The sequence below is a fragment of the Chelonia mydas genome, chromosome 2, assembly GCF_015237465.2.
Source record: "Chelonia mydas isolate rCheMyd1 chromosome 2, rCheMyd1.pri.v2, whole genome shotgun sequence".
Taxonomy (NCBI): Eukaryota; Metazoa; Chordata; order Testudines; family Cheloniidae; genus Chelonia; species Chelonia mydas.
In genome coordinates, this window is record NC_057850.1 from 42,425,459 (window position 1) to 42,441,384 (window position 15,926).

Consider the following 15,926-nt stretch of genomic DNA (forward strand, 5'->3'; position numbering starts at 1 on the left):
TATTCTTTCCTCTACTTTAAGGATTGCTCTGCCAAAGGACAGTTGTCCAGATTTTCCTAGAATGTACTAATACCAACATGATTAGGCAGCATGGTAGCAGCTGACACAAACATGCTGCTATGAAGCCAAAATGAACCATGCAACTTGCAATAAGTTACAGTGACCTGGCCTCTAACAAGTTAGTCATCGTTAGACAGAAGCTAATGTTAAACAATTAAGATGGAAAATTTGAACTCTCAGTAAACAAGGGGTTTTACTGGTTGCTGGTGGTTTGTTTTCCAGAATTTAGTCAACTCCAGATTAAATTTACCAGGACTACCAATTAATGTTATATAGCACTGGAAAGCAGAGGATCTCAGCCTTCTGATGATACTTTACATGATTTGTTAGATACCTAGCGGTTCGTGAGACAATCTTCAAATGCAGGTCAACTCAAAAGACGAGAAGTGGGATTGCGAAGCTCTACTTGTGTGTCCCAGTGATTCCAGATCAAGTGTACTCAATTTAGAAGTTATTGTAATTGCCAACCCCCTGAAATCAGCCTGAGCGCCGCCATGTGCATCACCTCCAGTAGAGGTTCTGCAAGCCAAATGAGGCCTTCCACTGGGCCTGTGCAAACCCTGCATGTGCAATAGGCTTGCCCAGGTATGACTGGTCAGAACTTAGTAAGTGGTCCTGTTGATATTCTTTTAATTATGCTGCCTGCATAGCTAGCAGGAGGAAAAAAAGCAGTTTAAATAAAAATACAGTCGCTAGAGTGAGCAGATTGACCATGCATACAAACAGGGATCAGAACTCTTGATTATGAAAGGCTTCACAAGGAACATTTTCTGACCTCGACCACTCTTAGAGGTCAAACTCCTCTCCTCCCAAGACAAGATACAAAGCAATTCCTCAAGACCCCAACCACACCCCAACCAGCGTCCTCCTGACTGGTTCTTTGATTAGAAGAGCCCAAGACATTTGGAAGTTTTCACTCTACCTGCTGAACCTCTGCTGTCGTGCTCCTGAAGAGTTCAATGTACCTTTTACCCAGCAAGTCCTTATGTTTTTTTAGTGCATTTTGTGCATATTCCTCACAAGCAAACAACACAAAGGCATCTCCTGTTGGCCTGTTGTCAGGGTATGTGACAAACAGGATTCCTTCCTTTCCTCCTGTTACAGGGCAGTGCTGGCCAAAAAACGCCAGCACTTCTTCTGTCGTTGCATTGAAAGGAAGACCTCGCATCCGGACAATCACCTGATTTTCTTTCGATAAAAACTGAGCTGCTTCATTGGAAGTACCTTTAACAAAACCACAAAATCCAAGTCAAGACACCACACAGATATGTAAGAGACAGCAACCCCCTACCTGTATGTATTGTTTGCACCTAGGGTGCAGAATTGAAATTCACATGGCTTCTCCCCACCCAAAAGCCACCTGGAAAGCCAGAAATGTCATTATATGGGACACTCCTCCCTTTGAAGCCTAGAACGCCACTCCTTTGATTGCTTAAATGAGAGATGCACCCTCACCCAAGGGGAAAAGAAGGCTGTATTTACAACATTGAGACTATGCCCAGTCAGCAAGCACGAGTCTCTCACATGGTAGCACAGATGCTCCTGGAATGACTTTTCCGGTGAATTCCAAGACTTACTTTTAAATACATATTTCTGAAATGTTGTTTCAGACACTAACTCTCCCCGACAATGGCCTGGGAACTACCAGCAAAAAAGTGCATTTAGGAAGGTTCTGGCTTTCTGTTCCACTTTGATACAACTGTCACCTTTAGAAGCTTGCCAGTTTTGCCTTCAGTAACTAGATGGGAGTCTATCAGCATTGCTTAGGTTTCCAATGTAATACCAGAGTAAATCAGTAAAGTGATCAAAGGCATCCTATCTACAGCCAGTTGGAAGGGTGTCAGTTTGTATTCTTAACCCAAAACTTGGTTCTCTCTTCCCAAGACACGTCAGCTCTCCAGAGTGAGCTATGAAATAAGCAAGTCATAGATTGACTGGGGGATGTTGCACAACCTCAGAACAGCTAGTACAACACTTTGCTGCACATACAGATAGCCACAAACCTTATCACTTTCACAGGGTGAAATGCAAGATCCATCTGTTTGCCATTGCTTGTCAATATTATTAAAAAAACCCAAACACCTTGTGGGTGGAGTTTTCATAAGTACCTAAGTGACTAAGGATCACAAGCCCCACTGACAGCCCATGCATTTAGGTGCTTTTGAAAATCCCATCCTCTACTGCTAGGATTGGGGAGAAGAGGGCCACTGAGCAAACCACTGACATATCCAATTTTAGGGATGTGTATGCCTGTGTGTTTAAGATATGCCAGACTGACCATCATGTAGACCCAAGTTCAACCTAGCTCAATAGCCATAGAAGTGAAGTGCAAGCATAAAGCACAAGTGTATCTGCACTGCCTCCCAGGGACCCTCACCAAGGTTCAGGTGAGTCAGTTTTCATGCCTACTCTGTCCTTTGTCTCTACTGGAGTTGCCCACAGTGGCGGTTTTCTGGAAAATGGACAGTAGAGTCAATCAAGAAACAGATTGTAAATTGGGTCCATCTAGTAACCTACTTTATGTCTAGACCAGGATTAAAAAAGGGGGGAGGGAGGACAAAGATGTTTAAAGCCAAACTTTAGAAGAGAGACACACATGCCAATCACCCATACCTCTTTAGTTTAGCCATACCCCTAGAAGTCAAAGGCACCACTACATCCCATCACCAACCCTCTCAGCCACACACTCCCCTTCTAGGGCGCCTTTAAAGTTTCAGAGAATTCGTATCTGCTGCTTCTAAGTACTAGCTTACTGAAGCCTGCAGGGAACAGAGAAGCAGGTCACTCCTATACCAAGCTTGTCTGGCCCCTGAGAATGATACCCAACAATGCAGATGTGGGTGGCAGCTTGTTGGGCCTTATCCAACCCCTTTGGTTAAGACCAGGTGGGCGAGAGAGGAGTTGAGAGAGAAGATGGTGTGAGGGTTTACAAAACACTTTTGCACCCTTCCAGTATTTGGTGATCAACTTTCCCTTGGAAGGAAGATCATTTTAGGATACAGGAAAAGTTTAAGTTGTTTAATAAAAGCCAGTTTCACCCATCCCTAATAATTACAATTTATATTTTGAAACTCATTTGCTTTCACACAGAGATTTGTATACAACAGAGAACAAGTAGAACAGACTTATATCACTGTTCTGAAAGAATTCAGGTTATGTTTTTCAGTAATTGATTACATGGAAGCCATGGCCCCCAGGAAAATTATGTAGCAAATGAAATTCAGGAACAAGTCTGGTAAGATCCTTAACTGACTGACTCCTTGAAAGGAAGAGAACATATTGAATTTATGTCACAGTAGCTCCTCAGCGATCAGAGCCCCATTGCCAAGCACTGTATACACAGAATGAAGACAGTCCCTGTACCAGAGACCTTACTGTTTTTATTGCGATTCATCAATATGCATAAAGGTGGGGGTGAAGGAAAGAAGAACGTAAATTGTAAGACAGTAATGATCAGCAGAGTAGGTAGCAATCTCAACACATCCATTACCTACGCATTCTATGAGCCAATTCAGAGATCACGTTCAATAGAAACACTTTGTAATTTGAAACTAAGTTATAGGTGTTTATTGGAACAGAATCCCATCTCCACCCACAAAAGAAAAAGTGGATTACCTCCTGCAATTTTAAGGAAATCTTCACCTGTTGCCTTGTACACCTAGGGAAAGAAAGGGGAAAAAAACAAAACAAAACAAAAAAACAGAACACAGTTATATATGGCATTGTAGTCCTATCAAAGAGATTAAAAAAAGAAAAACCACCATTGCTACGGCATACCTCAATGTACCGATTCCCCATGTGGTGCTTGTGTCTTTGTAGTGCTAAATCTCTATGCTCTTCACTTACAAACCTGATGAGAGCTTCCCCATTCCTCCTTCCTTGTGCATTGAGACAAAGTGCAGCACCTCCCCTTAAAAAGAGTCAAGACAAGGAAAAAGGAGGCACAAGAGTGAATCACTGAAGCAGAGCACGCACCGTTTCCGTCTTGCAAAGCCATAAATGTGTATATTGCTGGTAACTAACTTGGCAATATTAAGGCCTTTGAAGAATCTTGCGATGTCCTGGTCAGATGACTGCCATGGTAAGCCTCTTGCTCTGATTATGGTGTTATCATCTACGAGTTCCATCTTACTGCTTCAGATAAAGCACAAACACACACTGAAGTTTCCCCATCCTCAATATCTACCACACAGACAGCAAGCAGAACTGTAATTTATTCATAAGCTTAAACTCATGTTCAACGTTTGTCAGACAAGGATTGAGGACGTTCACACAGGTGGGAAGATTGCAAATATAAGAGTCATAAGCGTGTTTTCCTTTATCTGGCTCATTCCATCCACCCCAGTGCCATTTTCCCTTATTTCTGTTTACTATTCTCTACTCCCCCTCCCTTTTCCTCTCATTCTTTCACCTTTACACCTATTCTTTGTTGGCAGAAACACAGAACGCATGGACTAATTAAGCAGTCTCTTTCCCACTTCCCCCTCTCTTGGTCTGTCTCTTTTTCTCCCCAGTGTCTCATCTCCATTATAGTTGTATGTGCTCCCCACCCCATCCCAATGCTTTGCTTTTATGCAGTTCTCTACCAGAGCAAACAAAATTAAATTGCACCATCCAGTGCGGAAGTACTATTCCCATTTTTCAGATGAGAAAATTAAAAAACAGGATATCCCACTTGTCCAGGACCACAGAGGAAGTTAGTATCTGCACAGGGATTATTATTTATATTGTGGTCACGCCTGGGGACCCTTGTCATGAGCCAGGAGGCCCCACTGAGCTCAGCACTGTACAAACTGAACAAAGACAGTTCCTGCCCAAAGAACTTAGAATTCAAGTCCCTTGCTCAGGCCACTATCATGCTACCTCACATGTCGTTCAGCCACTACCCATGTTGTGGCTAGAGGTCACAATGGTGGCTCAGCACAGGACTAACTCAGCCCCACACAGCTGGATTGTAATCAGCAGGGAGTCTGCAACACCCAGGGAAGCTATAAATTGGTCAAGGGCTATAAATTTGTCATCTCTTCTTCCTCCAAACAAAGGCCCCACATAAAACAAGATGCAAAAGCCAATCTAAGGATACGTGATCAACGTGACTTTCAGGAAATAAGTCAGTGAGAGACTTTTAGCCCTATCAGCTGGCTTCCATTTCTCTACCTTTTTAAGATTACTTTTGCATTAAGGCTGGAGATTTACTTGTCCTCTCACCTTTAAGGCAGGCAGCACTGCATTGTTTACATGCTGTTCATGTTGGGAAGTTTTGCTCGTAATCAAAACGACGAGAAAGTATAGTTAAAAAAAGATTATTTTACTGGAGCACAGTTCTGCAGCAAAGGGCTGATTTTGCAGCAAATTCTACAGCAGTGAATTTACAGAGTATAAAGTCCATCAATTATCCTCTATATTTGACTGGACATGACAAAAAAAATCCAGTTGCCATGGCTATAATTTAGTTTCCTGGAGGAATCATGGACAGTTGTGCTGCTGGCTTGAGAATTGCATCATGTGGCTTAGTTTTGGATGAGATGTTTCATTATGGGAAATTAGCCTCCTGAACATGGTCACTCTTCTGTCTCTCACCCTATCTCCCCCTGATCTGCACCCCGAGCCTTCTCTCGCGCCTTAACCCCCTGCCACAATTCGGAACCCCTCCAGCACCCAAACTCCCTCCCAGAGCCTGCATCCCAGAGTGGCTAGACAGCAGTTCTGCAGAAAAGGACCTGCGGTTACAGTGGACAAGAAGCTGGACATGAGTCAGTGTGCCCTTGTTGCCAAGAAGGCTAATGGCATTTTGGGCTGTATAAGTAGGAGCATTGCCAGCAGATCGAGGGACGTGATCATTCCCCTCTAATCAGCATTGGTGAGGCCTCATCTGGAGTACTGTGTCCAGTTTTGGACCCCACACTACAAGAAGGATGTGGAAACATTGGAAAGAGACCAGCAGAGGGCAACAAAAGTGATTAGGGGGCTGGAGCACATGACTTATGAGGAGAGGCTGAGGGAACTGGGATTGTTTAGTCTGCAGAAGAGAAGAATGAGGGGGGATTTGATAGCTGCTTTCAACTACCTGAAAGGGGGTTCCAAAGAGGATGGATCTAGACAGTTCTCAGTGGTACCAAATGACAGAACAAAGAGTAATGGTCTCAAGTTGCAGTGGGGGAGGTTTAGGCTGGATATTAGGAAAAACTTTTTCATTAGGAGGGTGGTGAAACACTGGAATGGGTTACCTAGGGAGGAGGTGTAATCTCCTTCCTTGGAGGGTTTTAAGGTCAGGCTTGACAAAGCCCTGCCTGGGATGATTTAGTTGGGAATTGGTCCTGCTTTGAGCAGGGGGTTGGAGTAGATCTCCTGAGGTCCATTCAGACCCTAATATTCTATGATTATTAACTCAATAGATACCAAAGTTATTGAATACTGATCTGAATCATGCAACAGGGTATTAAATTAATCTTTCGAAACTCTGGCCCATGTCAGGTGACTAGGACCCAGAAATAGTTCTGTTACTCACTAACACTCCTGTGCATCACATCCAAGCACCTATCTGAGTCAAACATTACACAGCAGCAATCAAGGCAGACTCATTTTATAGATCAAAAAAATAGGTAGAATTTTGATTTTGTGAAGAGACTGTTTTGATCTGCGGAGTCCATTTCAACCATTTACTGAACTCATTTAAAGTTGATGCGCACAGAGGAAATTCCATTTTACAGACTAGAAGATGAGCAGGAGTCTACAGGAAGAGCACAAAGTTTGGTATTTCAGAATACAAAATGCTTAACCCTTCCAAGAATATGCCTCTATGCAGATAGCTCAACATTGCATTAACTCTTTTACTCTTGTATTCCATTGCAAACTCCTATCTAACTTGCTGCCCACTGTCATTCCCAGATTTCATTGTTGCTGTCCAGATTTCTCCCTCCCATTAAATAGATTTTACTAGATGAATTTTATTATTTTCTGCCATTATTTATGATCTTTTTAGATCATAGTATTTCCCTTGCTTTACTGAGCTAGAAAGAGCTGCAAATACCAGTAGCACCTGTGATTATTGTGACCACACTGTTTACTCCCTCTTCCAGATCATTCATGACGATTCTAAATAAGACCAATTCTGACACTAATCTCTATTGCAGGCACTGCTTAAAAGGATCTAGTAATACCATTGAGAAGAATCTTATATGCTAAAAAAAGATGAGCGAGATTAAGAAGTTTGCATCATAATTGGTACCACTGCAATTGCATAAACTGTGCTGTCATTACTAAACATATTTTAAAAGACACTTCTTTATAATTTATTAGAAAAATTCTACATGGCTTTTCATACGGTCTTGGACACATGAAGATACATTTCCATGCCATTGTTACATTGAGCAAATATTCCCCCCCCCCCCCCCCCCCCATCATCGCTTGAAACAAAGCCAAAAGTCAATAGGGTTATTAACAAGAACTTATTTATCTTTGTTTAATAGGACAGTGTGTTCACCATCATCAGTGATAATTATTAACACAACTCAGGAGATAGTAGCAGCTCTTAACCAATACCGCTCAAGTCCAGCCTAGGATAGATACTCGCATATGCTTCTGTTTTACAACCCCCTCCTATCAGTTAAGCAACCTATTAAATTTTTTTTCAAAGCAACTTCCCAGCAAAATAGAAGACATTAAAAAAATACAAAGACCACTTGCAAGTGTAGCTAAGTACAGAAATTTTAAGTGTAGGTCAGGTTTTGGACTTACGTTTTAGCTGCAGCACTTAAAAATAAACACACACTTCACTTACCAGGTACCACTTTCAAATTTATAGTTCACTCTTTCTGGATCTGCAAATCTGTGATCTACAAAACACGGCAGAAATTATTTCTCTCCAACATTTTGGAGAAATAAAATAAAAAGCCAAACCCAAGTTTACAACTATTGCTTACTGTATACTTCAGAAATTAGTGTTAAAATAATATTCCCCATATCTTCCACTTGAGATGCTCCAAAATGCCATGCTGGACTATTCTTTTCAAGATTTAAATCTGTAAATTGAAGTTAAGTCAACAGTCATGGAGTAAATGAAATTATAACTGAACAGAGAATTCCCCACCCTGCACATGGGCCAACAAGCCTTCATGGTATCCTTGACACAGCCAATTTACACTTAAAATAGTACATCTATGTTCTTGTTCATGATTTAGTTAACTTGACAGTTCAACACCCTCCCCCAACCACTGTCACCTCCCAGAACACCAGATCACTTTAGGAAGCATTTGATGACAGCACAGCAGAGATGCTAAAAGAGCTCCCATAACAAGTGTAAGTTATTTGGTAGAATTTAATGAAAGTGGAAGACCTTCTTGCATTCAGAATAGATTGGAGTCCTCTCTTAAATCTCACCATAGCGATTGTAATCCCCATGGTAAATGCTCCACATGGATTAAAACCTCTCTTTCTGCGGGAAGGGAAAAGGCAAATTAAAACAATGACTAGATGCTCATAAAAACTAAAAAAAGAGGTTGCCAAGTACTTCCTAATATAGATTACATGGATCTCTCACAATTTGCTCCTCTCCTTGGATCTAGCATATCACTTCCTGCTTGGATACAACTCAGTAGAGTAGTCTGGACAGTTGAGAGCCACTGATCTAAAGGAAGGCACAGACATTCAAGAGAGGTACCAGAATTGGATTAGGTATGTCTTCACGGAAGAATTAACTCAAGTGAATGCCTCTCATCTCAGATAAGAGGCAGCTAGGTCTACACTTACATATGTCAGGAACGTGAAACAAAAACAAAAGTAAAACACACCCCTAACTGACATAGCTATGCTGACATAATCTCAGGCGTAGGTGCAGCTATATTAATGGAAAAAAGCTTCTGTCAGCATCAATACCTTTGTTTGGGAATGCGGTGATCCTACGCAGACAGAAAGTCTCCTGCAAAACAACACTTCAGCTGCAGAGCTATTGCGTTAGCGATTGAGTTGTGCTCACTCAGGCTATAGCTTACACCCCCTGGTACTGTTAACTTGGGGTGGCTGACGTATCACCACTCTTGCATTAAGGGTTTGTGTGTGAAGATGGGACCTGAGTAAGGGACAACACTCAGGTTACAACTTGAGTGAACTCTGCAGTGAAGACAATCCCTTAGGAAGTGCTGTGGAACTGGCACAGCAACGCAGGGCTTAACTCTATTAAGGGTGTTTTTTGTTGCTTGACCATAGTCTGATTTACAAACTGATACAACAATATACAAGACATTTCAATATCTCCACACCAGCTGAAGTTATGGCTTTGATTAAGTGAGGCCCTGACCACTACAACTTGAAAGAAACTGAAATTTGTTAAAATAGAAAAATAAAAAATCCACACTCATGAAGAGTATTTTTCATTAAATTTTTAATTAATATTCTCATTAAATATACTCACTTTTTCCAGCTAGCTGTATTCAACATATTTTTCTAGACTTTTTTCTACCCAAGTGTCCAATTTAGAAGTTTATTTATTAAGTATTATATTATTTGGGGAAAGGCTTTTTCTTTTTTTAAAAAAAATCAGTTTAAGAGTTATCTCCAATATTTATTTCTTTATTCTAGAATTCCTCATGTCACCTCATTTTGTGCCATGTACCATTACCTTGTAGTACGAGGCCTAACTTCAGGATTGTTTCCCATCTAGACTACCATCCCTCCCCAAACAGAGAGGGGGGAAATAATAAAAATAAAAAAAAAAATAAAAAAAAATCACTAATTCTTTCCACTTAGAGTGTGAACAAAGCAATTCCACCCCCCCCCCCCCCACAGACACTCTTACATTTTTACTCTCCCCCAGTGTGTGTGTGTGGGGGGGGGGAGGGGGGATGGATGGGGGGGGGCAAAAAAAAAAAAAACACAAAAAATTCAAAGTCGCTTTTTTAATTGAAGCAAACATTGTTTTAGGAAATATTCCAAGAGCCAACACAGCCTTTGTCACCAAGTGTTGAGACACAAGGAATCAGTTTAGCTAAATTATGCATTTTATTTGTATTAGCAGGAGTTGAGAGAAAAATGTGGTCAACATTAGAGAGTAATTGGGATCTCTCTCATTTTTGCTCCTTCTTACCTGAGAGCAGTTTTTTTACAAGCCTGGGTAAGAAAGAAATGGATCACTGTGCACATATTAAAAAGGCTTTTGGAAACTAAAAAAAAAAAGAAAAAAAAAAGAACCACCAACAAAAAAAACCCCACCCTGCTCTGAATAAAAACAGATTCAGATGTAGCCAGAAAAGCGTGTATGACTATTTGCATGTAGCAGTGATTTCCAAGCATTGTTTCTTTTACTTTAGAAAAAGTTTTTAATGTTTTCAGGGGAAGACTTTGTAAACAGTAATTAAAAAAAAATGAATAGGTCAAGAGTATAATTTCATGTTGTGAATTTGGCTAGTTTCTCTCAGACTGTTATACAGAAATGTTCTCTTCTATGGAAATAGACTAGGAAGAGGAAGTTTAAAGAAAGTTTTAAGACTTCTCACTGTGGATACAAAAAAGTCCAAAATAATTAAATCCCACAAACAATACCTGTGTAGATATAGGATCTATTTACAACCCAACCATAGGTACATTTATATTCTTAGATGTTGTATTGTGTAAGTACAAGACTGGGAGCCTGGAACTCCTGAATTTTACTTCCCAGCTCCAACACCAACTCCTTCTGTAGCTTTGAGGGAGAGTCACTTCAAGCATTCTACCTTAGGCCCATTTGTACAGATAGTTTCTTTCCCTACCACCCCCCCACCAGTCTCACTCCACACTTGCCGCATATGGCCTCCCTCCTCCCATTCCCTTTCTCCCTTAGCTTATCCCCCATGGCTTTCAATCTTGGCACATATCCACCCACCCCAAATTTGTCTCAACATGAGAGTTCTTCAAAAAAAAAAAAAAAAAAAAAAAAGCCATTACATTTGAGGGAACAAGGATCTTTCAATGCATAAAGACCTAAACAACATACCAAGATTCTAACTTAACTTCCAGAAAACTTCTTTGGCTTGCAGTGCAAGAGTTTGAAGATTTAGGGTTTCCCCAAAAACTAATGGCAAGCAAGGCGGAAGGATGCCCGTGTTTCAAAAAACAAACAACCCCCACCCCCAACACCTCCCTTTTCACTTCCACAGAAACATGGTCCACTTTGAACCTCTCCCGCATATCACATGGCAGATGTACTGACCTTCTCCACAAACAGTGACTGAGACACTATTTGTGACAGTAGAAACAGACATCCAACTATGGAATGCCTTACCAATGTCACACACACAATGGTCTTCCAGAGGTACATCTGCCCCGGCCCAGATTATGCAATGTACTCTCTGGGCACTAGCCCAGGGGCCCCACCAATCATAAGGGGTGGTGGTGGTGGTAGGGAGGATAGCAGAAATGAGTGGAGCTGCAACTCTGCACACTAGGTCACACTACCACTCCCTCAAATTTGGCCCAGCTGCTCCCTCCCTGACAGAAGGGCAGCCAGGCCAAACCTGAGTGGCACTGACTCCACATGCCAGGTCACAACTCCACGCAGGTGGCCCCCGGCTCCATTCCCATAGTGCACAGGACCCCAAAATTCTTTCAGTTGGCACGGTCTCCGCTATCCATTCCATGTCACCTGAACCAATTAATTGGATCACCAATCTAGACTTGGACATTAACATTTTAAGCCAAATGAAAAAGACTGACTAGCACTATGGGATCCTAATCTTGGGTGATCCCTAGGCACCACAAAAATAAATATGAATAATAGATAATTTACATAGGTGAGGGGATTAAGTTAAGATGAAAACCTTTGAGTGTTGAGTTATAGTTGTGCTCAGTGTAATGCTTTTTACATCCTTCCTGATAGACACTATTTTTGCCATTTTGCTATCCAGATTCTGTTCAGCATGTTCCAATTCATGATGGGGGGGAGGGGGAGTAGTATATATACACACACACACAAACAGAGCAACAACAGAAGATCAGGAGTACTTTCTTCAGGGTATTAGACTGTTTACCCTTCAATATATATTCCTCATTAAGACAGTCCTCCTCTGACTAAGCCCAGAAAGAAGACAGCTATTCTTGCTCCAATTATATCCTCTGCTTACTTTCCATTTAATGGCTTCTGCATGCCTGATCTTGAGGGAAAGGAGGATGAGTCTTCTGGAGACTGATCTAGTAATAGTCATGCGAGCTTTATTCATTCCACTCTAAGGGCATTCACAACAGTGAAAACTGGCTCAGCAAGCTCTGCAAATCAAGAAGTGTTGTGAATTAGGGAGGTACAGAGGTGCAAAATGAACACTCCCTGGCCTTCTGTATATTTGCACACGAGTTGAACATAATTTCCTGAATAACCACAACTCTTTTCTTAGCAGGAATGTACTTGTTTCTCCAGTAGCTTTTCTGTGGTGATTATTTTCTTGTTACTTTCACATTACTTTCACTCTTAGGTCATGCCAAGAAAACAAGGTTTGCCACAAACTTAAACAGTAAAAAAAATTGCTTGATTCCATAACAAAGATAGCAGAAGAGACCTCTTATCAGAAAGAAGATTCTTAGTTAGGTAGCATAAGTTCTTCCTCAATTCCCTAAATTAGAGGTGGCACCTTTTAGACCACTATTTCCCTTCTTAAAGGCTGCTGGGATGCTAAAAACAAAACCAAACACACTACTTATGATTTCCACTGGAGGAGTGGCGGGAGAAAGTAGAGTGCTTTCACAGGATGGACTAATTCGTGAAACTAGAATCCCTTTCTTACCATAGATTGAGGTAGTTTTAGCTGATGAAATAGGTTATAAATTCTCTCTAAAAGCAAAATAAGGTACCCAATTATTAATTCAGTTTAATAACGCTGTACTCTTTTTTTTACAAGAGGTTGCCCCCCCCGTACAAAATACATGATCAAGCATAATATACTGTTATTTAACATTCTGTGCTGGGGGTACTTATGGTTAGCTGAAAAGAGACAACAAATACACACGCTCAGATGTGCAATACAGGTCTCACACACACACACGGCTAGATTGTCCATGATCCTGCACTTTGTACAGTCACTTACACTAGTGAGAATGAATGCATAACATTAACTTTCTGATTTGGTAGCATTTTATATAGTAATACTACTTCACTCTTACTTTTTTTTTCTTCCACAGATGTCAAGTCTCCTCTCAAAGAAGAATTATCCCCATTTTACAGATGGGAAAATTGAGGTGCAGAAAGGCAAAATGACTTACTTAGTGTCACCCATCAGGCCAGTGGCAGAACCAGGAATACAAGCCAGGTCTCCTGAAGTCCAAGCAAGTTGTTTATCCATTAGCCATATTGCCTCCCTATTCTGCAGTCAGCATACAAGGCAACAGAGAATTTGACTTACATGAAGTTTCACGTTAGATTTAGACCTTGTGCCCTCTCGACTTGGAAGATACTTAGTTGCTTTAAGAGCAGAGGGACTGTTGAAATTCTGCAAGAGTATGCAATATTTTTTAAGTTTCTTTTCAAGTGACTTCATACTCTGCAGGTCTGACTTTTCCCTTAAATGCCTATTTCAAGTTTGAGTTACCTTTCATTCAGAGTCTGCCTACCGTCACTACAAAATTCACTCATATTTGAAAGAAAGTGCCTAACGTAGTAATTTTTTTCCAGTGAAATGGGACTGTTTAAGTTGGTAATGCGAACAGAGAAGTAGCTTAATAGTTTATTGCAAATATTTTGCACATCGTTACAGACCACCAATTAATGATATTGGTGTCATAAGTAAGCAAGCCACTTACACAGTGCTTCCCCCAACATCAGGAAACGATCATCTGCTCGACATTTTTACCAGTTTCTACCACTACTTTAAGAATACAGAAATACTATCCCAGTCTGACAAAAATTGGCAGTCTATGAAACAAGCCACTCTGTAACAGTCATTAAGAAGCCACATGAACCAAACCAAAACCCACCATGAGAACAAAATCCATTATCCAATCAAACGAAGCACACTTAGAAGAGACAGTGAGTATTTTAACCATTTCACATAAACCAAACAGGTTTACAATGAGAAGTCACCAAGGTAAACAGACCTACAAATCAGTCAAATAATCTGGAACCAGAAAGACAACAAAAAGCCACAAATAAAACCAATCACTAAAATTATATGTTTTCAGAGAGGTGTGCAGTTAACTAGTGCAATTAACCAGTTCAGAACTCGGGTCTACACTAGGGTATTTTGTTGAAGCTCCATTGGTGGTAGAAGCAATGGGAGCTACAATATAGACCTTGTCTACACTGGCAGTGGCACGTAGGGTATGTGTAACTAGATGCGGCAGTGAAAAGCAGGCTGCACCTGCACTGTGGCGTAGCTACGTGCAGCACCAGAGAAAGGCTCTGGTGGGGGACAGTAGGGAAAGGCTCCAGCAGCTTCCATTTGCTGGAACCTTTCCCCACTGCCTCACCCCTGCCAGAGCCTTTCACTGTGGTAGGGAAAGGCTCCAACAGTGGGACACAACAGTGCTAAAAATAGCAGTGTAGATAGGGGATGCACTGCTTGGGCATGTAGAGTATATACCCTAAGGTTCTGATGTTTCTTTACTCTATTTGCTTAAGTGCCTTACCATCTACACTGCTATTTATACCCATGCTAAGGGGCATGCAACATATCTGCACATAACAGCATGTAGGGTACATATAGTCCTAAGCTAAGCTTCAGGCAGTCACTGGAGTTGTAAGCACCATGCCATCCAACCCTGCTCAGAGTGGGTCTAAGTGACATTTAGAGTCCAATGGCCATGGAAATTATCTGTTCAAATTCTCAATATAAGATTCATCATTGCCCTCCCAATACCAAGAATGCCCTTGTGTATTGGTCAGTACTATACTATTTGAGTCACTGAACATTTGACCCTCCTGTGGTTGGTCAGAATCTCTGCTGCCCAGAGATAAGAGGAAAAAGGTATATCAGACCTCGTTTCCCATTGAATGGATAAAACATCTCTCACCAGTGCAGTCTCTTTCAATTTCTTTGTACAAAACACAAGTAGTTTATTGTTCCGGGATTCTGCGATAGATGAACTTTAGACTGTAAGCTCTTTGAAACAGGGACTTTTCTTATGTTTTCTAAGAAGTTCCTTGCATGTTTGCAGACAACAGTAGTAAAAAGACACCATTACCCCCTCCTGGACTGTGTAGAAGAGCCTAATAAATGGCAGAGATACCTTATATTAACAAATCTACACACACGTATTTTAGGGTAGTGAGATAAAAAAGGCACATCTCCCTGAGTGGAAAAGGGAGTTACACTGCTCTGACATCTGAAGCTACTTTCAAGCTTTGGATTCCACAGTTAAAACATTGACACAAACAACTATTTTATGCACTGTTGCTACATAGTCACATGCAAAAAACTGCAGTTATTTACTATTTTTATTTAGGCTGTACTATCTCAGATGTCACTGTGTGGCAGATGCCAGCTTTAATGGTAATCACTGTACATGTACAACAGGTGTTTACATATGGAGTGTAACCCAGTCCAACTGTTTCTCACCAATATTTATTTTAGCTTTGAAAACTGAGAAGAGTATTTTAAATTCATATCCCTCCTGGCCAGCCAGCCTTTGCAGGCTCCCTTTGGTGGTGTCATTTGAGGAGTCAAGGGTTTTCTACTTCTGAGTTACAAAACAAGGATGTGTGCAGACCTAAGAGACAAGACACTAGCCATCAGGGAGGCGGGAGGAAAAGTCTAGCCAGCAGACATTTCTGGAGGCGAGTTTTAGTTGCTATGGATTGTCTCCAGTGCAGACTGAGAATAATGCAGCAAAGATTTTTTTTTTTTTAAGAGCCATATTTAACTGGGTTACTGACTACTTGAGAACAGTTTCTGAAAGCTTTTTTAGCCATT

The 15,926-nt window shown here is 41.1% G+C and overlaps 1 protein-coding gene across 2 annotated transcripts in view; it reads right to left on the reverse strand.

Annotated features, from left to right (window-relative positions):
• Nucleotides 1-15,926, reverse strand: part of ESRP1 (epithelial splicing regulatory protein 1) — a 56,655-nt gene that overhangs the window by 30,616 nt on the left and 10,113 nt on the right. For both annotated transcript variants that reach the window (XM_037892285.2, XM_037892283.2), the window contains exons 5-10: nucleotides 7,983-8,081; nucleotides 7,841-7,895; nucleotides 4,084-4,194; nucleotides 3,838-3,970; nucleotides 3,676-3,718; nucleotides 983-1,284 (exon numbers count right to left, since the gene is read on the reverse strand). In XM_037892285.2, coding sequence (XP_037748213.1) covers nucleotides 983-1,284; nucleotides 3,676-3,718; nucleotides 3,838-3,970; nucleotides 4,084-4,194; nucleotides 7,841-7,895; nucleotides 7,983-8,081 — 743 coding nt within the window. The remainder of the gene's footprint in view (nucleotides 1-982; nucleotides 1,285-3,675; nucleotides 3,719-3,837; nucleotides 3,971-4,083; nucleotides 4,195-7,840; nucleotides 7,896-7,982; nucleotides 8,082-15,926) is intronic.